This window comes from Macrotis lagotis, chromosome X (genome assembly GCF_037893015.1).
Source record: "Macrotis lagotis isolate mMagLag1 chromosome X, bilby.v1.9.chrom.fasta, whole genome shotgun sequence".
Lineage (NCBI taxonomy): Eukaryota > Metazoa > Chordata > Mammalia > Peramelemorphia > Peramelidae > Macrotis > Macrotis lagotis.
The window spans coordinates 638,327,876-638,353,172 of NC_133666.1; the positions used below are offsets into that span (position 1 = coordinate 638,327,876).

Genomic DNA, 25,297 nt, shown 5'->3' on the forward strand with positions numbered 1-25,297 from the left:
CCTTCTATATCTACTTTATACTCTGGTTCTAAGAAATCTAAAAATTTCTAGTCTCTAGGCTAGATCACAGAATTCAAGCAGTCAAGTGAGTCTTAATATTTCACTCTTCACTTTTCCAGGACAGTTGTTTCCTAATTTTTCATTCCTAAATTTTCTTTAATTTTATTCCATTTTATAGTGTTATTTATGCTTTTACATAAATTATTTCATTTGATTCATAGATCAAAATGTGCCTTGGGAACAAGACAGTTCCCATAATCCTCATTATAGAAATTTAAAAAAACCCTGAGGTTTAGAGACATCTAAGTGATTTGCCCAAGGCACATAGATTATGACCCAGAAATTAAAACCAAGGTCTACTACTTCTATATCTAATGCTTATTTAGCAAAAACAGATGTCATAGCAAAGTGCATTGTGGCAAACAAGAAGTCCATAAATCAATCCCAAGGAACAGCAGCCTGAGTGATGAAAATAGATTATACAATTTGGAAACGATCATCTTTGGACTATTCTGATCTTCAAGGTTTCTGCTTTTCAGAATTTTGACTTTAAATAATACCAAAGTCACATTCTAGGAACTGGGTCAAACTCAATCAATGAGGGGGGGGTATTTTGTTAAAGACTCTCCTCATCACATCTTTTATGTCCTTGTTCCTCATGCTGTAGATAAAGGGGTTCAACATGGGAGTGACCACAAAATACATCACTGAGGCAACTGAGATTTTCCAGGAAGAGTGAGTAGATGAGGAACTCAGATACACTCCAAGCCCAGTGCCATAGAATAATGAAACAACAGAGAGGTGAGATCCAGAAGTAGAAAAAGCTTTATATCTTCCCCTACAAGATGGGACTCTCAATAAGGAGGAACAGATCTGACTATAAGAGAAAAGGATTCCTGTGAGTGGGAGAATACCCAACAGACCAGCTGCAAAATATACTAAGGTGTCATTGATGAATGTGTTCGAACGGGAGAGTTTTGTAACCTGACTAATATCACAGAAAAAATGAGGAAGTTTGCGTTCAGAACAGAAGGACAGTTGCATAACCATTAAGATGTGGAGAGCAGAGTTTAGAAGACTAATAGTCCATGAGATCATAACCAAAAGGCCACAAATCTGTGGATTCATTATGGTGACATAATGTAGGGGGTGACAGATGGCCACAAAATGGTCATAGGCCATCACAGTGAGGAGAAAATTATCAATAAAGCAAAAACCATAAAGAAATACATTTGAGCAAGGCACCCAGCAAAGGAGATAACCTTACTACATGTTAAAATGTTCACCAGCATTTTTGGAATTGTAGTGGACATCAGACAAAGATCAACAAAGGATAGATTAGAGAGGAAGAAGTACATTGGAGTGTGGAGGTGGGAGTCAGAGCCAATGGCTAGCATAATAAGAAGATTCCCAACTGTAGTGATCATGTACATGCCCAGGAAGAGCCCAAAGAGGGGCAATTGCTGCTCTGGCTTCTCAGAAAGTCCCAGAAGGAGGAATCCTGATACATGTGTTTGGTTTTCTGGTTCCATACATCTGATTTACCTAAAAGGAAAAAAGAAACGGTAAGAACCTAAGATGGAAAGACAGGCACTTCACTCTTTTATAACAGAAAGAACTTCAGATTTGGTCTCAAAAGACTCTTTAAATTCCAGATTTGGTACTGAAAAACAATGTTACCTTAGGCTATAAACTCTCACTTTTGGCGACTCAATTTTCTGATTTGTAAAATAAAGTTGGATTAGATGATTTTGGTTTCTTCCCATATCTCACATCTCAGGAAACTGCAGTAGTCATATTTAGAACTTAAGAAATTATAAATTAAATTAAGAACTGCTATTGAATAACAGTATTCATTAAAGTTAGGAATGTTCTGAGTTAAACACTAAACAGAACAATCAAAATATATTAGAACATGGAGCAGAGAACTAATTTATTTTTTGAAAAGAAAATTATATTTTTTCAATTTAGCAATAGTAGGAATGAATTGGGAGTAAATATACATGCTTACCTACATGTAGGCAAAACACTTATAAAATAAAAACAATTAATTAAAAAGGAAAAAAATGAATTGGAGAAAGGATTTATAGTTGCTGTGATAGAAAAAAAGACATTTAAAATATATAAAGAACTCAATTTTTTCCAACCACAGAGGCAATTTCATTAATAATGGATAAATGGTCACACTATATGAATAATTTCATTTCTTTTTCCATTTCTTTCTTTCTTACTTTATTTTTCCAACTATGGATAAAGGTAGATTGCAACAATCTTTTTTTTTTACATTTTTCTCCCTTCCCTCTTCCTCCCCCTGACAGAAAATAATGTAATATAGACTCTATATCTATAACCATGCTAGACAGAGATCCATATTAATTATGTTGTGAAAGAAGAATTAGATTCAAATGGGACAAAAATATTAGAGAGAATAAAATGACATCATTCATAAGACAATTTTTTTTTACACTGAAGATAGAAAACTTTTGTCAGCATTTAAACTACACAATTCCTTCTCTGGATATGGCAAGAAATTAGAGGATGGAAAAGCTTGTTCTGCAGTGTAAATAATTCTAGAACTAAGTGAGGAGAGCTGAAGTTTCTTTAGTAGGCACCAATAAGATGAAGTGAACCCAAGATCCTGAAAACAATATAAATTGTACTTAAGTGTTTGATCCAGGGGAACAAAAAAGGCAAGAATGGTCTGCAGTTGTGTTCAACATTTTACCTTTCTGAGCTGCATAGCCCCACTCCCTACAAAAAACCCATGAGAGGCCTCCTCAGAATTCAATTTCCATTCATCAGAACAAAGCAACTCAGATCGCCAAGGAGGACAGCAAAAAATGCAGTGTAGGCCTCATGAATAGACCCAAAGAGCAACATTCGAACCACTGGTACCACAAATTGAACACACCTGATAAAGTAATAGTTCTTAAATCTCTTTATCTCAAAACCCCTTTATGTTCCTAAAAATTTTGAGACTCCCAAAAAGAACTTTCGGTTCATGTCTATTAATATTTACTGTATTAGAAACTTAGGATTAAAAACATCTAAAATATTTATTAATTCAATTATGCATAATAAGAATATTGCAAGGCAAATATGTGGCAAAATGGACAAAGTCCCAGTCCTGGAGTCAGTTTAATGTGGATTCAAATCTGGCCTCAGACACTTACCCTCTGGGCAAATCTCTTAAGCCTGATTTTTTGTTTTCTCATTTGTAAAATGAATTGAAGAAGGAAATAGCAAACTACTGTATCATATTTGACAAAAAAGTCTCAAAAGAAATCACAAAGACTAAGACAAGACTAAAATGATTGAATTACAAAATGACATTGCATGTTAACATATATATAGCATATTTTATACAAACATATTTTCTCAAGCAAAAATTTTACCAATTAGAGGATTGCTTTTCAGTTTTGTAAATGTGAATTGTAAATTAATCTTGAATCAACTGAGCAAATATCAGTGGACATTATAAGAAAACTTATGAGATTCAAAAAGTTATTCAATATTTTACATATTTTATCATGAATTTAATTTGTTCCCAGACATTCATATAAACACAGTTTTTCTGTTGCTGTTGATACCAGATTAATATAAGTGAAACAATATGTTTAGCAACATCTGAAGATATGTCCATTTGTGAGGCAAAAGTATGATTCAGCAGTATCAAGATGCTAACTAAGTTTTCATTTTGCAGCTAAATCTTGATTTATAGATCATGCATTTTTTGGAAAAGTCCTCTGCAATCATGAGAGAATGAGAAAGGCAGGTAATATAATTATATTATTATGAAAATATTTTTTTATTTTGTAGAACTTCTGAAAGCATCTTGGGGAACCCTAGTCACATCTAAAGGACTGTTTGGTAATCCATGTTCTAAAATAGTGGCAAAGTCTCCAAGAGTCTAAAAAGCTTGAACTCATACTACAGAGATATTTTCCAATATGATTTGTTGAACATATTCACTCCATTGATATTTTCAGAAGATAGAAAAAGGTATGGCATTAGAGAAGTGCAGGTCAGTATAACTTAATCAAGGTAAGTTAAAATCCAACAATTAAGTTTTATGCAGAAATAAAATGGGATGTTTGGGGTGACAGCTTCCCCATCACTACATTTCTTTTAGAAGAGATTTAAAATGAGCACTTAACCATGGAATCTATTCATTCAGCTCTTTTATCCAATTGTTACCTTTAAATATTTCTATTATCTTACTTCCTATATCCAATAATATTCCAATTGTTGTTGATTTTATGTCCAAATGTCCAAAATATCTGCCATCCACTTCTTTATTCTCATTGTAATGATCCTACTACAAGCTCTCATTGCCATTAATGTATACTCTTGAAGCCTCTAGAGAAAACTTATCAAGCTTTATAAATGACAATCAGGAAAAAAAACAAAACTGGGTTCTAGAGACAATGCTGGTCTTTAAAGTCTCCACAAAAGTTTCTGTTGCCATCTGATTAAGATAGCAACAATGTCAAAGAAGAGATACACGTTAATTTGGAATTTGTGTTATGCCAGATACACAGAGTAAATTCTACACCATGGTCAGGAATATGATTGCTCCTATACATAAACTCATAGCATCTTAGAATTGGAAAAATGTTCAACAGTCATTAAATTCAATGTCTATCTAGATAAGATATCCCTTTTATGACATACCATAAAATTAGTTAGCAGTTCTCCACTTTAAGATCTCCTGTAGAAGTGACTACTTGCCCTCACTATTTAGACCATCTCTAGAAAGCTCTAGAAAATTATTATTTTTATCAGGATCAAGTCTCACTGTTTGCAATTTTATTTAATCACAACCTCTCAGATCTAGGTCTTTAACCAAATGCTCATGTGTTATCAATATATGATGAAATGCTTCTTCCATCTTTGGACCATGAGAGTGTCTGAACTTTCAGCTAGACCCAAAGGCGAATAAGACTGGACTTGGGTATGCCTTGCCTCCCCTCCTTTCACAGTGTTTTACCTTCTCTTAGAGCACTTACTGGGCATCACCAAGAAGTTATGTTTGACTGATCTTACTTCTGTCCTAGATTATTGTCAGGAAGGAAGACACTAACTCTTCCTCAGAAAAGAGGTAGAGAGATGACCTCAAGAATAAGGAGTGATGTCTCAGTGAGGCACAAGTAGATTAACCCCTATTCCAGAACTGATGGCTTCCCTTGGGGCAGTGGAAGCTAGGGGAATATTTGCAATTTCTAGAATCCCCATAGCTCTTCCTTAAGTAAATCATACAGTTGTCCCCATTTTTGGATTATCTCAGCTTCCTATAGGTCAACAGGGAATTCTTAAAAATGAGAGATATGTAACAATGGAATAATAAGTTACCAAAGCTGGTGATCTTCAAGAGAATGTTAGAAATTGTTTATGTGGACTAATATAGACAATTGTCTTTGATTTGAACATACTCTGAAGTTCGTTAGGTTCTTATTATGAAGAATCTACAAAGCAATAAATGAAGTTTCCTGTACAGCAATGATACCCCCTTATTGAAAATGCTCTAATGGAATCAAGGAATACTCGTATGGGACAATTTAAGTAGATTCTTTCCTTAGGATAGTGGTTGAGGACTGAATTCCTTTCTATGTTTGAATGGTGTGTATTATCAGGCAATGAATTTCCTTCTACTGAATATATTAGAGTGAATACATACTACTCATTATAGAAACTGACCTGGATTTGAAGACAGATTTGGTTCATATTCTACTTCTGCTGCTTATTGACTTTTAGCATGTCACTTTAATACTATTTAATACTATTGACTATTAGCAAATCACTTTAATTTAATCAGTATAATGAAATGGGTGGCTGTATGAATTCTTAAATTCCCTTTCTAGAGTAATATCCTATAATCTATAAGAGATTTCACAAAATATAAGTCAAATTAGATAGCTTCTAATGTTTCTTTCAGTTCTGAATGTATGGATGTAGCTTTTTCTGCTAATTTTATATCTAATTTTAGTGATTCAGTTTTCCAGATAAGTATAGACAGAGGTGTCAGACACATGTATCTAATAATATATTTTATATGGACTAAAACAAATTTAAAAGTAATTTGGAACTATTTAACAAAATAAATAGCACAAGAACAAAACATAGATAATATTAATATGTGGTTTGCTGAGTCAATATATAGTTCACAGGAATTTGTGGACATATTTTTGCAGTTCCCATTCCTATTTGAATTTGACACTAATGATCTATACCATTCTTGATATTCTTTCTAGATATGAGTATTAGTATTAGGCGCTACTTCTTTTTTTTAAATTTTTTTAGTTCGTTTTTTTTTGGCAAGGCAAATGGGGTTAAGTGGCTTGCCCAAGGCCACACAGCTAGGTAATTAATAAGTGTCTGAGGCAGGATTTGAACTCAGGCACTCCTGACTCCAGGGCCAATGTTCTATCCCACTTCACCACCTAGCTGCCCCTAGGTGCTACTTCTAATTGGAATTACGAACTATTCTTGTCAAAATCTTATTTCCCTTTCTAGAATAAGTTCTGGACAACAAATGTAAACTAGTGACCCAATGTTTCAAAGGTCTCATATTTATATATGGAAATATCCCCTAAACTTACACCTTAAAAAGTAACATGGAGAGTGATAAGGTGACCCAGAGAGTCCAGTACTTGATGTGGTGCTTGGTAACCACTGGGTAAATCTAAAAATCAGTAAATGAATTACAACAAAGCTTGGGTCTTAACACTTTTTCCTTAGAACTTGCAAAGCAGATTTTCTCAAGGAAACTTCTTTTGAGGAAACTTTTATTTTCTCCTTACTTCACTTATGTTTTTCACATTACATGAAAAGATAGTTTTCATTATTTATCCTTTTGCAAGATTTTGAGTTCATGTTTTTCTCATTCTTCTTCCCTCTCCCTCCCCATTGCAGCAAACAATCTGATATACATTGTACATTTATAATTGTTTTTAGCATATAGCCATATTATCCATGCTGTGAAAGAAAAAAATTAGAAGTAAGGAGGTTGAAAATATCATGAGAGAGAAAGAAACAAGGTAAAAGAAGTTTTAAAAAAGTGAACATAATATTCTTTCCTCTGCATTGCATCTTCACAGTTTTTTCTCTGGATGTGAATGGACTTTTCCGTAACAAGTCTCTCAGTATTGTCCTTGGTCACTGAACTGCTAAGGGGAGTTGCATTCATCTTTTTTTGATCATCTTACAATGTTACCGTAAATGTGTACAATGTTCTCCTGATTCTACTCACCACTAAACATCTGTTCATTTAAGTCTTTATGGGTTTTGTCCAAAGTGTGTCCAGTCATTATTTCTTAAAGAACATTAGTATTCCATATGATTCATATAACTTGTTGAGTCATTCCCCAATTGATGGACATTCCTTCAATTTCCAATACTTCACCATCAAACAAAAAGACTTGCTTTAAATATTTTTGCATATATGGACCTTTTCCTCATTTTTCTGATATCATTGGGACATAGACCTAGTAGTAGTATTGATGAATCAAATTTTTATTGTCCTTCGGGCATAGTTCCAAATTTCTCTCCAGAATGGTTGGTTCACTTCATAACTCCACCAAGAGTGCATTAGTGTCCCACTTTTCCCACATCCTCTCCAATACTGATCATTTTATTTTTTGTCATTTTAATCAATCAGATAGGTGTGAGGTTGTACCTCAGTTATGTTTTACTTTGCACTTCTCTGACCATTAATGATTTGGAAGATTTTTCATATGAATGTAGGTAGTTTTAGTTTCTTCATCTGAAAATTGTTCAAATCCTTTTAACATTTATTAATTAGGAAATGACTTTAATTCTTATAAATTCAATTCAATTCTTTCTCTCTCTCTATGTGTATATATATATATATACATATATATACATATATACATATATACATATATATATATATATATATATATATATATATATATATATATGTATATTTGAGAAATTGTTAGATCCAGGTTGGTTTCATAGCCCATTTGACCCTGTTTTCAAGAGAAATGAATCTTAACTGAGAAACAGAAATCACAAAGCGTAGCATTCACCCTTTAAAAAGTGTGCTCCCCAAACTATCTGCTGCTAGAGTGTTCTAGATCCAATCTGCAGTTCCTTTCTTCAAGAAACTGTTTAAGACCTCCCCCCTTTGTATTTTATTGGTATTCTCCTTATATCACAGACTTCTGACTTTACAGAAATGAGTCCTTTATCAGAAACACTAACTGTGAAAACTATGCAAGTTTCCTATTTGCCTTCTTATCTGGATAGCATTGGTTTTATTTGTACAAAACATTTTTCTTTCTCTCCATTCCATCTTGTGCCTAATTATATTTTTCTTTCTCCTTTACACTTATTCCTATTCAGCAATGTTTTGCTTTTGACTGCTGCCTGCTTCACAGTCTTTTTTTCATGTTCCCTCCTACTTTCCCTGTAGGGTAGGTTAAAATTCTTGATTTTTTTCTTTTTCTTTTTCTTTTTTTTGGTAATGGGGTTAAGTGGCTTGCCCAAGTCTCACACAGCTAAGTAATTGTTAAGTATCTGAGATTGGATTTGAACTCGACTTCTCCAGACTCCAGAGCTCTATTCACTGTGCCACCTAACTGACAGGTAGGATAAATTTCTAAATCCAATTGGGAATGTATCTCATTTTCTCTTTGAATGGAATCTGTTGAGAGTAAGATATACTCAGTATTTTATACTCCTTCTACTTTCCCTCTAAAATAGATTCTTTTGGTGCAGTGGATAGAGCACTGGCCCTGGAGTCCCAAGTACCTGAATTCAAATCCGACCTCAGACACTTAATAATTACCTAGCTGTGTGGCCTTGGGCAAGCCACTTAACCCCATTTGCCTTGCAAAAAAATAAATAAAGCCTAAATAAATTAAAAAAATAGATCCTTTGCGCCTATTCATGTGGTTTTAATTATCCTCTAATTCCTCTATCTTCTTTTCCTAGTATAATTTATTTTTGTTTTTGCTTTGTTTTCTTTTCTTTTCAAGATAATGGGGTTAAGTGATACACAGTTAAGTAAATATTAAGTGTCTGAGGCCAAATTTGAACTCAGGTCCTCCTGACTCTAGTAATGGTATCTATCTACTGCTCCATCCAATTGCCCCACAGTATAATTCTTTTTTTAAAAAATCCTTTTATACACACACTCTCTCTCTCAACATATTCTACATTCAACTGTCCTGAGAGGAGAATAATTTTCAAGAACCATAAACATCATCACATCATAATCAATTTATGTTCGTACCCTCTGTCCATCTACTCACCCTCCAGATGGTCTTATAGAAATAAAACTCTCATGAGCTAAAAGAAAACATTACATCAAAATCAATTCATACCACAACCTGTCCAATAATTTTTTTTATTAACTGTCCTAAGAGAAATACAGCTCTCAAGAGTTATAGGCAATATTTTTCTATTTAATCTTATTAGCTAATTTTTTTTTCTTAGTCTTATTGAGTCACATTTTTTCTTTCCATTTATCTTTTTATACATCTTTTAAGTCTTGTTTTTGAAGATCAAATTTTCTGTTCATTTCTTGTTCTTTTAATTTGTTGGAAGTCCATTTATTCCCCTGAAAGAATAAGCTGAATTTGGCAGGGCAGTTGAATCTTGGTTGAAATCCAAACTCCTTTGCCCTCTGGAATATTGTATTACAGACCCTACAATATTGATGTTGAAGTTTATAAGTTCTTTGTAATCTTGACTGGTTCCCTAATATTTAAATTGCTTATTTATGACAACTTACAGTATTTTTATCTTTAGTTGTGAATTATGAAATTTGGATATAGTATTCCTCAGAGTTTATATTTTTAGAATCTTGTTCGGCAAATAAGCAATGGATACTTCTAAACACAATAATCTTGTACTAGAATATTAGGGAAGTTTTCCATGATAATTTCCTGAAAGATATTGTCCTGGCTGGTTTTCTGATTGTGGCTTCAGATACAACAGTAATCCAGTAATTCTCTCTTCTGAATCTATTTTTCAAATCAGTCATTTTTCCAAAGAGGTACTTTACATTTTCTTTTTTTTCAGCCTTTTGATTTTGTTTGATGGAATCTTGGTAACTCATAGAGTCATTAGTTTCTATTTGTCTAATTCTAATTTTAGGGTTTTATTTCCTTTTGTTAAATTTTGTTTTTCTTTTTCCATTTGGTCAGTTTCACTTTTGATGAGTGTCATTCCTTTAGAAGTTGGTCGGTTTTACTTTTTGATGAATTATATTCCTTTTACAGTTGGCCACATTTACTTTTCAAGGAGTTGATTTGTTTTTCCATTTCACCAATTTTACTTTAAATATATTATTTTCTTTAATTTTTCATAATTATCTTCCATGACTCTAATTTTTTCTCCACTTTTCTTCTTATATCTTCTCTGTTTTTGAAAATCCTTTTTGAGCTCTTCCAAGAGATCTTTTTGGACTTGAAACTGTTCAAAAACAAGATTTCACAATTAGGCATTTTGTCACTGCTTTGCTCTTCTGAGATGGTGTTTTTATCAACCCTTTCAGAATAGTTTCATAATTAGAACATTTTTTTGTTGTTTTACTCATTTTGATAGTTAAGCTCTGCTCTTGGGACAAAGAGGGCACAACTACAAGCTTTTTGTGCTAGGTCTGGGCACCTGGTCACTCAATTGCCACTTTCCTGTGGCATTGCCTGTGGTGTTTCTTGTATTAATGGTTTGTTACCTATTTTATGGTAGCCAGCCTGGAACTTTCTGTTTCCTCAGTGTGCCTGGGGCTCAAAATTTGTCTTTAAGCTGGAATTGTGACCTCATTGCTGGCCTACTGCAATGCTGGTTGATGAGCCTTTACCTGAGCTGTGCTATGGCAAAGAGCCTCTCACTGACTTTCCAGATCCCCTACCTATACAGATCCTCTACCCAAGTGAGACAGATCTTTACTAAAGTTTGAAAGTCCCCTATTCCATTGAATGCCCATTCATCTCTCTGAAACAGCATTTTCAATTTTGCTGGTTAGTTGATTCTTGGTTGTAAACCAAGTTCTTTTGCCTTCCAGAATATAATATTCCTTGGGACAGCTAGATGGGGCAGTGGATAGAGTACCGGACCTGGAGTTTGAAGAAGTTCAAATTCGACCTCAGGCACTTAATATGCAGCTGTGTGATGTTGGGCAAATCAGTTAACCCCATTGCCTTGTCAAAAAAAACCCAATTAGGAAGCACAGAACCTATTACAAGTACTCCTATATCAAGCAACGTCGAAGGAAAAGGTGGAGGGTTCTAAACCCCCTTTAAGTCAATCTTACAATTATAATTAGACTCCCTTCTTTCCACCTGTTCCCACTTGCCCCCTAAGAGAAATTCCTGACTGCTGGAGAAGGGCGGATTGGGGTGGGGAGGACCACTTGAGTTCATGTTTCTTTTTCTATAACTGAAGAACCACTATTTAAGAAAAAGTTAGGCAGGTACTCTAAGGATCCACCAAGTTGATTGAGAAATTTCAGAAAATCCCCTATAATTCAATCTATTATCAGACAATATTTATATCATATTTTTTCTTGTTATACTATGGACGAAAAGAAAATTATCTGGTTAGCCCAAGAATGGCACCAAGGGTCCCTATCCCCCACTACCCACTTGAGGCTGTTGCAGTGCCCTTGATCAATCTATTCTAGGACTACCGGGAAGGATGTTAAAGAAGGGAGAGACAATGTGCTTAATTGCCTTATGGAAGGGATGAAAAGAAAAATTATGAAGCAAGCCAATTATGACAAACACAGAAATAACTTCAAAGTGATGAAAATCCTGTCTGCTTTCAAAATATATTTGCTGAGCCTTTGAAAATATTTACTGACCTTGATCTAGATACCCCAGCTGGGACTACTGTCTTGGGAATGTATTTCATCAATCAATAGGTTATACACTGGAAATTACAGAAATTAGGACAGGGTCCTGAAACTCCATTAGATGATTTCATGGAGACCGTCTTTAAGATTTTCAATAACAAGGACTGCACTCTTGCCAAGGGAAAAAATCATAGGGCTAAATGCAAGGTACAAGCTCTTGTGGTCACATTAGGTAAGTCTGGAGGGCCCTTACTTTCACTTCAAGAAGTCAGGACACTGATCTTGTGAATGTCCTTTTAAGAACACTTCCAGATAAGATCTACAAAGTCCCTGTCCTATATGTAACCATGAAAACCACTGGAAGAAGAATTGTCTATAGAACAATTTTGTAATTAGAGCTTCATCTTCCCAACATCCTGCACTCCAACTCTTTTCAGAGATGAGACTGTTGGGATAACCTGGCTCTCTTTTGACCATCTCACTGACTTAACCAAGACTGACTATAGATGTAACAGGCAAGTGCATTAAGTTCTTTATTGATATAGGGTCACTGACTCTATCCTGACCAAGCACTTCAGTCCTACTTTTCCCTCCAACCAGTCATTAATGGAACTTGACAGCAAGCTGAGAACAGGTATGGTAACCCTTGCTTTACTCTTTTTAGCTACCAATTTCTTGTTTTTCTTTCCTGTCTCATGTCCCTTCTGGGTCATGATCTGATGCTCAAAGTAGGCTCAAGCTTCCCTGTGATCTGGCCCTCACTATTCATGACTGACTGACATTTTTACTTGCTTCATTAATGTTCCCACCAAAATTTGGAGAAATATTGATCCTGAAGTTTGGCACAAAGAGATTCCTGGTTTAGTCATCCCTGCCCTCATCTGCCTTTGGAATCCTAATGTATAACCTTATTGGCACCAGTACCCCCACATAAATACTTAAGCAAAGAAGGGACTAAAACCTCTCCTTGAAAAGTCCCACAATACAAGCATTCCAACCCATGAATGTCCTTGTGTCATAGTCTATTACTTCTTAGGGGAAAAAGCATAAAAATAAAACAATAATAAAACAACAATAACAACAAAAGAAATGGTAAATGGAGTCTTTTGCAGGACTTGATAGAGGTAAATAAAACTGTGATTCCCCTTTACTCTATTGCCCCCAATCTATTTTAAACCAGATCCCAGGAATTATAGTGTGGTTCTTTGTCTTGCATTTGATAGATGCCTTTTTCTGCATCCCTCTATACCTGAAGTCCAATTCATGTTTACTTTTAAGTGGACCCCACCAGGAAAATCTGATCCTTGTCAATTTACAGAGTTTCTAGTACAGTCCTCACCTTTTTGTTCAAGCCCTGGGGAGGGATCTGAGGCACCCACATTTAGCAGGCAGATTTTATATGTTGATGACATACTCTTCTGTAACAAAAAATGGAATGCCTCCATAGCCACAACTCAAATTTTCAATTTTGGGGACTCCAGGGTTACAGGATCTCTTTGACTAAATCCCAGTTTGTAAGCCAATTGGTAAAGTATTTGGACCATGACCTTAGCTTCACTTTTTTGTTCTCTAACATGAGAGAGAAAAGTCATTCTATCTATCCCTGCTTCAGCCACTTAAAAAACAAATAACAAAAAAAACAAGTGTATACCTTCCTGGTCATGACTGGATTTTTTTTTTTTGGATCAGAATCCCTAATTTTGGTATTACTGCTAAGTCACATTATGAGATTTTTCAGCATCCTGACTTACTTCCTTAGAATGGGAATCTGATTTGAGGGATTTCAAACCTTAAAAAGAAAAACAATCCCCACTCTAACCTTGCCCCTTCCCAAAAGGGAAAAAACTGTGTATGTTGTTGAGATATGAGGCCATGATTTGGGGGTCCTAACTCAATCCTTGGGTCATGGTCCCAGGTCAGTAGCATATTTCCATAAACAACTTGATTCTGTTGTCTCTGGATGACTTTCTTGCCTCCAGACAGTAGTTGCCACTGCCATTCGGATTGGTGACATCTTTAAACTTTGAAATTCCTTACTCTTCATAGATTACAGAGTATCATGGAGATGATAGGCTACCATTGGCTTTTCTTTTTCTTTTCTTTTTTCTTTTTCATTTTAAAGATTTTATTTATTTTGAGTTTTACAAATTATCCCCTAATCTTGCTTCCTACCCCCCTGCCCCCCACAGAAGGCAGTTTGCCACTCTTTACATTGTTTCCATGGTATAACCATTGGCTTTTCAGCAACAGGTTCACTCAATATCAAATCCTCCTCCTAGATATTCTGGATTGCACCCTCTGTGTGTTACACCCTGTAAACCCATTAATCCCCCGAATTCTTTACTGAGAGGAGAAACTAGATTTTATCTACTTCAGTCACCTTGATCTAAAGGATAACCCTCTCCCCAATCCTCAACAGGAATCTAACCTTATTGTCGATAGCCTGAGAAGAGCCAGATATGTTCTTCTCATTTGATGCTGAACCCCTCCCTTTTGGGACCTCTGCCTAGAAGGTTGAATTAATAGCAAGGCTCACCAGAGCCTTGGAAATAGGGAAAGGGAGAAGGGTAAAATTTTAATTGATTTAATGTATTCCTTTACATCCTCCACATCCATAGATCCATGTGAAAAGAGAGGAGATAGCTAGCAGGAAATATTGCATCTCATCAAGGCAGTCCAGCCACAAGAGTTATCAGTCATTTTTTGCAGAGACCATCAAAAGAGGGAGACTTATCAAATAGAAGGGAATTGACTTGCTGATGTGACTACCAAAGCAGTTCCTAACTAATTTCTTACGCTTGCCCCCTTCATAACTCCCTGATTATTATACCCCATCTAATGAAGCTCATGAGAAGTCATTGGCCAAAGGGAGGAGATATACCTGCCCCCATCTGACCAGTACCAAACTCCTTTTGGCCACTTGTTGATTCCTGAAGGAAGTCAATGGAATCTCCTTTTTGGATTACATCAGTCCATCCACCCAGGGAAATTGTCTGGTTGTCTCTTACTAAGCCTATTTTCATCAGTCATAAATTGGCCAATGGTTTGACCAGGTCTGTAGGACCTGCCACACATTGCCCAAACAAAACCTGAAAGGGCTGTCAGATGATCCTAAAATCTATCCAGAAGAGGGGCACCTTCTCTGGAGAAGACTGGCAAATTGACTTTACATATAGGCTATGCTTTGGAGTCTTTAGGCTCCTGCTCATCTTGGTTGATATCTTCACTAATTTTTTGATGTTTTTCCTTACAGAACAGAAAAAGCTCAGGTCATCAAGGTCCTCCTAAAGGAAATTATACTTCACTTTGGGCTGCCTCACTCTCTGCAGAGTGGTAATGAAACAGCCTTAACCTCCATCAAGTCATGGCAGATGCTCTTAAAATCACCTATCATCTGTACCTCCTGTGATGACTTTGACCCTACCATTAGTGCAACATAGAGTCCTACATGTACCATTCACTCCCCAGGCTTTGCCACAGAGCTCCCTAGTCAACCTTTCTTTCTCAGGAGAAGCTCCTTTCTTTTTTCCTCCACTCAGCCCTACTCATTAGGATATCATCCCCCTTGTCTAATCACCCAATTATCCTTAGACACCCTCAATCTTCTAAACAATTTTCAAAATCAAAGGTCCCTATTTATACCCTTAGATTATACTTTTGCCTGAGGGTTTAATGATAACTTGATATACATGCTCTTCTCGAATAACCTGATCAATCACTCCTCCTATGACCCTCCTATGTGATCTGTGGTTTTTGACCTCATAATACCTTGACCCTTATGTCAAGTGCAGGATATATACCCTTGGTGCTGTAACTCTGCTCATTTGAATCTTTAACTGCACCCACCCCTCACAATCTCAGTCCTTTTTTGAGAAGAGGAGGTCTCTGGGACCATCACGCCTGATGTATCTGAAAGACTTGCAGAGTTGCTTGCCCCTTTATTTGCTCATATAGAATACTAAGAAATTCTCATTAAATTTATGCTTTCTACTCAGGAATTATTTTATCAACAATTTCTGAAAAGGTGAGACTCGAGTCAAGGAAATTTTTGAGAAAGTCTTTTGGATGCATGAGTCAGATTCACAGTTAGCCTCTATCACTACTATCTCCACTCCAGGTATGCTTACTGATGTCTCCCTTTGTTACATTTTAATCCCTCCCTCTTTATACTCTTGGTTAAGTTTGTTTCCTTCAGGTTATATTTACCTATATGTGTGTGTGTGTGTGTGTGTGTGTGTGTGTGTGAATTTCCTGTCCATATCATGAGCTCCTGAGAGCTCAGTACATGGTCGGTACTTGGGAATCACCAGGGGAATCTGAAACCAGCAAATGTGTCACTGAATATCTCAACCTGACATTATGGCCTTAAAAATCACAAGCATGTTTTTATAGGAAACTTATCAGTACCGGCTGTTCCCTATAGAACAATGAATAACAGACCTTAGCCACATCTTGAGTTTTCCTACATCATGAGATATCCCCATATAACTAGTTCCACATCCTAAACTGTTTCTAACCCATTCTAATCTATTTACTTCACTGGAAAACATTGACCCCATTAACTATCTATAAAAATTCTACTCATCCCTTCACTTATTTGCTAGGTCTCTTTGGTCTCAACTGCTATAATGCATACAATAAATTTCAACTGAGTGACAGAGATTGGGAGATTCCTTCAGATGCCCAGTTCCTTAATACGAGGAAGCATACACCAGAGAAAAGTGGGGAAGTATGATTATTATATATGAAAATTCATAGATCCAGTTTCAGTAGCTAAACTTGGGAAGTATTGCAAGAATATTAAGATAACTATTCAAAAATCACTTATTAAAGATTGTGTTCTAGGCTGCAAGTTGGGATATAAAGATAAAATTAAATCAATCTCTGTTCTCAAGAAATTTATATTCTATCAAAAATATATGCTTAATTCTGAATATACAGAAAAATACAAGGTAATTTAGAGAAGAAAGGCAGTTGGATTTAGGAAGAATCAGAAAAAAATTTAATGAAAAAAGAACTGTATGACTTCATCTTGCAAGGAATTAACAAATTTCATGAGTTGAAAGTATGGGGGATTGTGTAAGGGATTGCTATATCTGAGACACACCTTAACTATAGGATTACATGCAGGAACTGGAATAATGTATAATTTGACTGGAAAGATATCTTTGGGCTAAAGATGTTGGGGGGATTTAAAAGTTTAAAATGTAAGATTAAATTTTTTATTAGAATCAAAAGGGAGTCAGTAGAGTTTCACGAGTGAAAGTAACATGGTCAGATATGTATCTAAGGAAAATCACTTCACTAGATATATAGTGGAAGCGCTTGATTGGACAATGATGAAGGATAGGGGAAAAATTATGATACCATTGCAATTCTGGTTTATAATCTATTCTATTTACTTCTGTTTTATGGGAGAGTTCATTCCATTCACCTTTACAGTTAAGGTTACTAACTGTATTTCCCTCTATGCTGTCTTTCTCTTTGTATACTTTCTCTTTACTTTCCCCTTATCCCTCCTCAAAAACTCCCTTTCCACTTTATTTTTTCTTTTTAAACTTAAATTTAACTTTATGCTTACTTTTACTTTCACCTTGTCTTCTTCCCCATTCTTTGCCTCACTCCTTCATTTTCCTATATGGTAGGATAGATTATTTTAAAATTGTTTTACTAACATTTTATTTTTCAATTATATGTTATGAAAGCTTTCAAAAATTCATCCATATGCATATGTATATTTTTAAGTTACAATATTTCCTTTCACCCTCCCTTCCCACCCCCATCCCTTCAGTGATGAATAGTCAAGTTAGTGTTGTACATACACATTTGTATTAAACGTTTGCAGATTAGTCATTTTTGATATGATGAGTTAGAATTAATGGAAAGATACCTGAGCTTTTTTTAAGTGAATGTAGTATTTATCAAATTCTAAATTATTTTATTTGTTTTGTTTTTCTTCGTCTGGTTGGAGATAGCGTTGGCCATAGCTAGTCTAATAGAGTTGTTCTAGTTTTCTGAACTGCTGAGAGTAGCTGCATCCATCAAGGTTTTTCATCTCACAATATTGTTGTTGATGTGTACATTGTTCTCTTGGTTCTGCTCTCTAATTCATTTCATGATTCTCTGGAGTCCAATCATTTATGGTTTCTTATAGAACAATAACATTCCATAGTATTCATAACTTTCCTCACCATTTCCTAATTGATGAACATCCTCTAAATTTCCAATTCTCTTCCACTACAAAAACAGCTACTAATATTTTGGAATATGTGGGTCTTTCCATTTTTATGATTTGTTCTGGATATAAGTCTAATATTGGAATTGTTGGGTCAAAGAGTATGAACAGTTTTATTGCTCTTTGAGCATGATTCCATATTGCTCTCCAGAATGATTGGATTAGCATATAACTCCACCAGTAATGCATCAATGTTCCAATCCTGTCATAACCTCTCCAACATTGATCATTTTTCCTTTTTTTATTATCCTAGTCAATTTGATATCTCATAGTTTTTTCAATTTGCATTTCCATAATCAGTAATGATTTGGAACATTTTTATATACTTACATATAGCTTTAATTTCTTCATTTGATAATTGTCTATTCATATCTTTTGACTCTTTATCAGTTGGGGAATGACTTGTAACCTTATAAATTTGATGCAGTTCTCTATATATTTTAGAAATGAGACTTTTATCAAACTCTTAGTTGTGAAGATTGTTTCCAAGCCTTATGGTTCCCTTGTGATGTTGGAAGCATTAATTTTATTAATGCAAAGTCTTTTTAATTCAATTTAGCAAAATTATATGCTTTACAGAGTATAATGTACTCTATTTCTTGTTTGGTCATAAATTTGTCCCCTTTCCATAGATATGATAGAGTATTTCTTAGTTTATTAATTTTTTTTATGGTGTTGTACTTTATGTCTAAATCCTGAAGCTAATGTCTTGGAGTTTATCAAACAGTAGATTATTGTAGTCATTTATTACCATTTCTTTTGAACCTACTGGATCCACTGATCAATTATACTATTTCTTATCCAATACCAGGTAGTTTTGATGACTGTTCCTTTATACTACAGTTTTAATCTGGTAGAGTTGGGCTACCTTCCTTTATATTTTATTTTACTGATTCCCTTGATATTCTTGACCATTTGTTACTTTAGATGAATTTTGTTATTATTTTTTCTAGCTCAGTAAAAGAATTATTTGGCAGTTTGATTGGTTTGGCACTGAATAAATAATTTAATTTGTATAGAATTGTCATTTTATTATACTATTTGATCTAACTGTGAGCAAGTGACATTTTTACAATTATTTAGATCAGACTTTATTTGGGTAAGCAGTGCTTTATAATTGTGTTCATATAGTTTCTGGATTTGTCTTGGTAGGGAGATTTTCAAGTATTTAATGTCTGCAGTTACTTTAAATGGAATTTCTCTTTTCATCTCTTGCTCTTGGACTTTGTTATTCAAATATAGAAATGCTGATGATTTATGTGGATTTAATTTATATCCTGCTTTTTGCCAAATTTAATTGTTTTAAGCATTTTTAGATGATTTTCTAGAGTTCTCTAGGTATATCATTAAATATGTCTGCAAAGAGTAAGAGTTTTGCTTCCTTGGCAATTCTGATTCTTTCCAATGTCTTTTTTTCTCTTATTACTAAAGTTAGCATTTTCTAATTCTATATTAAATAATAATGGTGATAATTGGCATCCTTGTTTCATCCCTGATCTTATTGAAAATGATCTGAGTTTACCCTATTATTTCATATAATATAACATGTTGATGGTTTTAAATATTACTTATTGTTTTAAGGAAAACTCCATTTATTCCAGAACTTTCTAGTGATTTTAATATGAATGGATGTTATATTTTATCAAAGGCTTTATCAGCATGTATTGAGATAATCATATAATTTCTGTTGCTTTTGTTATGGATATGTTCAATTTGGTTGAGTGTTTTTCTAATATTGAACCATCCCTGTCTACCTGGTATAAATCCTACCTAAACATGGTATATCATCCTAGGAAAAACTTGCTGTAATCTCATTGCTAAAATTTTACTTAAGATTTTTGCATCAATGTTCATTAGGTGGATTGGTCTACAATTTTCTTTGTTTTGGTTCTTTCTGGTTTAGGTATCAGTACCATGTTGGTGTCATAAACATGAATTTGGCAGAACTCTTTCTTCTCCTATTTTTAAAAATAGTTTATATAAAATAGGAATTAATTATTTCTTAAATGTATGGCAGAATGCACTTGTAAATCCATCTGGACTTGGAGCCTTTTCTTAGGGAGTTTATTGATAGTTTCTTCAACTTCATTTTCTGAAATGGGGTTAATTAAGTATGTTATTTCCTCTTCCGTTAATCTGGGAAGTTTGTATTTTTGTAAATATTCATCCATTTCATTCAGGTTATAAAATTTATTGGCATTATAGTTCAACAAAGTAGCTCCAGTACGCTTTTATTTCCTTCTCATTGATGTTAACACTTTTCATTTTGATACTGGTAATTTGGTTATGTTCTTTCTTTTTTTTAATCAGATATTAAACAAAAATTTATCTATTTTATTGGCTTTTCAGAAAATGAACTCTTAGTTTTATTTATTAGATTACTTATTTATTTATTAGATATCATTTCTTATTTTCAATTTTATTAATCTCTCCCTTGATTTTCAGAATTTCCAATTTTGCATTAAATTGGAGATTTTAAATTTGATATTTTTCTAGTTGCATAGTTGCATACAAAATTCATTGATCTCCTCTTTTACTATTTTATTCATGTAAGTATTTATGTATATATAAATAAATATATATAATATATTTATACATACATATATATGTATATGAAGTTTCCCCTCAAAACTGCCTTGGCTGCATTCCATAAAGTTTGGTATGATGTCTCATTGTTATCATTTTCTTGGATTTAATTATTGATTATTTCTATGATTTGCTGTTTGATCCACTCATTCTTTAAAATTAAGTTATTTAGTTTCCAATTAATTTTTGCTTTATCTTTCTGTGACCCTTTATTTCATGTAATTTGTATTGCTTCATGGTCTGAGAAGTATGCATTTATTTCTGCTTTTCTGCATTTAATTATAAGGATTTTATGCTCTGGTACACAGTCAATTTTGGTATAGGTGCCATGTATAGCCAACAAAATTGTATATTCTTTTCTATCTATTGTTTTCTCCAGAGGTGTAACATACCTAAATTTTCTAAAATTTCATTCACTTTAACTTCTTTTTTTATTTCAGCTAGTTTTGAGAGAGAGAGAGGCTCCCCATTATTATTACTTTGTTGTCCATATCTCTTTGTAATTCACTTAGCTTTTCCTCTAGGAATCTGAATGCTATACCACTAGATGCATGCTTGTTTAATAATGAAATAGTTACATTATCTTTAGTGCCTTTTAAAAAGATGTAGTTTCCTTCCTGATCCTTTTATTGAGACCTATTTTTGCTTTATTCTTTATCTTAGATCAGGATTACTACCCCTAATTTTTTCCATTTCTGCTGAAGCATAATATATTTTGCTCCATCTTTTTACCATTACCTTGTGTGTATCTCTCTGTATATTGTAGGATTCTGGTTTTTAATCCATTCTGTTATCCATTTCCGTTTTATGAGACAGTTCATTCCATTCACGTTTTTTGTGTGTGTTTTTTTTAGTTTTTGCAAGGCAGTGGGGTTAAGTGGCTTGCCCAAGGCCACATGGCCAGGTAATTATTAAGTGTCTGAGGCCAGATTTGAACTCAGGTACTCCTGACTCCAGGGCTGGTGCTCTATTCACTGCATCATCTAGCCGCCCCCATTCCATTCACATTTAAAATTAGATTACTAATTCTGTATTTCTCTCCATGCTATCTTTCACCATTTATATTTTCTCTTTCCTTTCCTCTTATCCACCCTCACTAAAGTTTTACCCCTTCTACCCTTTAACTTTTCTTTTAAAATTTAATTTTCAATTTATTTTCAGTTTTACCTTCACCTTCTCTTTTCTCAGTCTCTTCTTCCTTTATCTTTCCCTTCCCCCCACTCCCCACTTCCCCTGCCACCCCCATGTGCTTATAGAGTAGGATAGATTTTTAAACCCAAGTGAGAATATATCTTATTCCCTCTCTGGGCCAAATCTGTTGAAAAGAATTTACTCAGTGTTCACATCCTCACTTCCTACCCTCTAAAATTATAAAGCTTTGTGTCTCTTCACCTGTTGTTGTTCATCATTTAAGTACTATTAGTCAGATATCATCACTCATGGCTTGATTAATTGATTGCTTGATAAGCTTGAAGTACTTTATCAAAGTACCATTACAGATTGATTGCTTGATTGATTGCTTGATTGTTTTGATAAGCAGCATTGCCTCAGAGTCACTAAGTACCCTCCTTGCATCTGTCCTTTTAAAAGTACACTTTTCAAGAGTCTTGAATTACATTAAATTATAATCATTTTTACCTTACCCTCTTTTCAAGTACCCTCCAAAGGCACATAAAACCTCAGGAGCTAGAGTATCATCTAAAGTCATGAACTCTTTTTACCCCTCCCCCCAGCATACTTTCTCCCACATTTCCCCCCATTCCCCAACCAGAGTACTTAACCCTTTGTTGTGTAAAGTATAGATTAAGTCCGACCCTGATTTAATTGACTATGAGACTCTCAAAATGTTTTGAGTACTGGGATGTTCTGAAGGTCTAACTTAATAACTTTAGAATTGATTGCAAGTTATGGGAGACACTGACTCAGTACAGCCCAGCTTATGATACTCTCATCAGAAAAAGTGCTAAGCTTTATGAGTGCATAGAAGAATTGAAGTAGCTCAAAGGAAACTGAGAAACCAAAGTGTAAAGCAAAAAATCCTGCTTTTCCATCAGAAAATTTTGTCAAACATATTGATGTTATCTTGGATCTCTTCAGTGGAGAGACAAGACCCACCCATACCCATATCCCATACCCATATCCTCTAAGTTCAATCTCTTCAGTTATATTAGATCCTTTCATTATCCTAAGAGAAATACAATTCTCAAAAGTTATATGTATTATACCTTACCTTTTAGGATTGTATAAAGTTGGAATTCCTTGACTAACACTTGTTTTGTTTTGTTTTTTTCCTTCCTCTTTTCATTTATCTTTTTATGCAACTCATAAGTTGTGTACTTGGTGATTGAATTCTCAGTTCATATCTGGTCTTTCTTTCAGGAATTTTTGGAAGTCCTCTATTTTGCTGAAAACCCATCCTTTACCCTGACAATATATGATGAATTGCAGGGTAATGCATTCTTAGTTGTAATCCCAGGTTGTTTTTCCTTCTGATATATGGTATTTCATGTCCTCTGGTTCTTCAGTGTTGAGGCTGATAGGTCTTGTGTGAGTCTCTGGTTTTTATGAATTTAATTTGTTTTCTTTTTGCTGCTTGCCACATTTTCTCCTATATTTGAGAGCTCTAGAATTTGGTTATTACAGTCCTTAGAGTTTTTGTCCTGGGCTCTCTTTCTGGAGGGTTCTGTGTATTCTTTCAATAGCTATATTGTGTTCTTGTTCAAGGGCATTTGGGTAGTTTTCCCTGATAATTTCCTGGATGATATTTTCCAGGTAGTCTGATGATTCATAAATCATCTTTCCTGGATTGATTTTCTAGGTCATTTGATTTTCCTAAAATTTCCTTTACATTTTCTTTGATTTTTTCCAACTTTTTTATTTTGTTTGATGAAATCTGGTAGTCTCATAGATGCATTGGTTTCTATTTGTTCAATTTAAATTTTTAGGGTTTTATTTGTGTTTCCTTTTGCAGTTAGATATTTTTAATTTTATAGGAGTTGATTTCTTTGGACAATTTTTCCTAATTCTCCTACAAGGCTCTCATTTATTTTTTCAATTTTTCTTCCTCTCTTTGGTTTTTAACTTTTGCTTTTCCATGAGGTTTTGAATTTGAAGTCAATTCATAAGCTTCTTTGAGACTTCACATGTTGGTAATTTGCCACTGCTTCCTTCTTTTGAGTTGACATCTTTATCATCCCTATATGAATAATATCTTTCCATGTTTAGTGCTCTTCATAATTTTTTTCATTTATTTTGATAGTTGAGTTCAAGCATTTTGTACTCAGGTTGGGATTTGGTCTGTGATTTATTCATTGCCAAGATGTTGTCAATGCAGAGATTTGTATTCTCCTTTATGTCCAGACTTTGCCTATATAGTGATTCATCCCAACTCAATCCTGTCTGTTGCCCAGGTATTCTAAGGACTTGGATTTTTTCTGAGTTTGAGACTTTCCCTGCTGATCCGCTATTTAGCTGGCTTGCTTAACTGAGACCTGAGCTGCAGAGCCTCCTGCTGACTTTTGTGCTCTCATGACCACACTATTTCCTCTTTGCCCATGAAGAGACAGAATTTTATTGAAGATCCTCCATGATATTTTGAGATGAGAACTTATTTCAGTCATTTTTGTGGTATTTAAAGCTTTAAGTTTTTGTAGAGGCTTCTTGAAAGTTGTGTCTAGAAAAGCTTTGGGAGCCAACTAACTTCATGCCACATCTTGGCTCCAATCTGGAAGTTCACCATTTCATACTTTTAAAAATAAATTGAGTAATAATTAGCTTGAGGCATGTCCAAAGATTTCTTTTTTTTTAATTATTATTTTGTTATATCTGAGTTCTTTTTCTGGAGGTGGATAATATTTTGTTTCTTAGGTCCTTAGTAGTTGATTTAAATATTCATGTAATTTTAGTCATTTATTCTCCAAGTCCAGCTACCTCACTGACGGTAAATTCTTCAAATTCAAAAAGTTAAAAGCCAACACCAACATCAATGGAGTATTGGTGCATGATTTTCTATTTACAGTGTATAGTACAGGGCATAGTGCACAGTATATGGTACAGTGCAGCCTCTGAAGTTGAGAAGCAGCAAAATATGGCTTGATTCTCTTTGACTTTACTAATTTTGGTCTAATAATTAATGTCAAGAAAACACAGGGGCTTTATCAGTCAGTACCATACCACCCATTTGTGGAACCACTGATTACAGCAAATAAAGGAGTTTTGAATATTGTATATAAGTTCGCTTACCTTAATGGTATACTTTCTAGTGAGATACACATTGATAATGAGGTTTACACAGCCTTGCAAGAGCTGGTTCAGTGATTGGGAGTCTCAACAGTATAGTATGAGACAGAAGGAGTATTAAAATGGCTACCAAACTGGAGGTACAGGGCAGCTAGATGGTGCAGTGGATAAAGCACTGGACTTGGAATCAGGAGGATGGGAGTTCGAATCAAGCCTCTGATTTTACTAGCTCTATGACTTTGGGCAAGTCATTTAATCTTGATTGTCCTGCATCCAGATACATCTCCAGTTGTCCAGATTCATATCTGGCCACTTTACCAAGATGGAACTAGAGGAGAAAGTGAGTCTAGTGGCTTAGCACACACCCCTTCACTCAAATTCAACTGACTTTCTTGTTAGAACATCACACCCCT

General features: G+C 34.5%; 1 protein-coding gene across 1 annotated transcript; it reads right to left on the reverse strand.

Annotated features, from left to right (window-relative positions):
- Nucleotides 1-594: 594 nt before the first annotated feature.
- Nucleotides 595-1,532, reverse strand: LOC141497418 (olfactory receptor 7A10-like). The gene is given in 2 exon segments (XM_074200066.1): nt 595-1,208; nt 1,211-1,532. Coding segments are annotated over 2 exon segments (936 nt in total).
- Between the last annotated feature and the right edge of the window lie 23,765 nt (nt 1,533-25,297).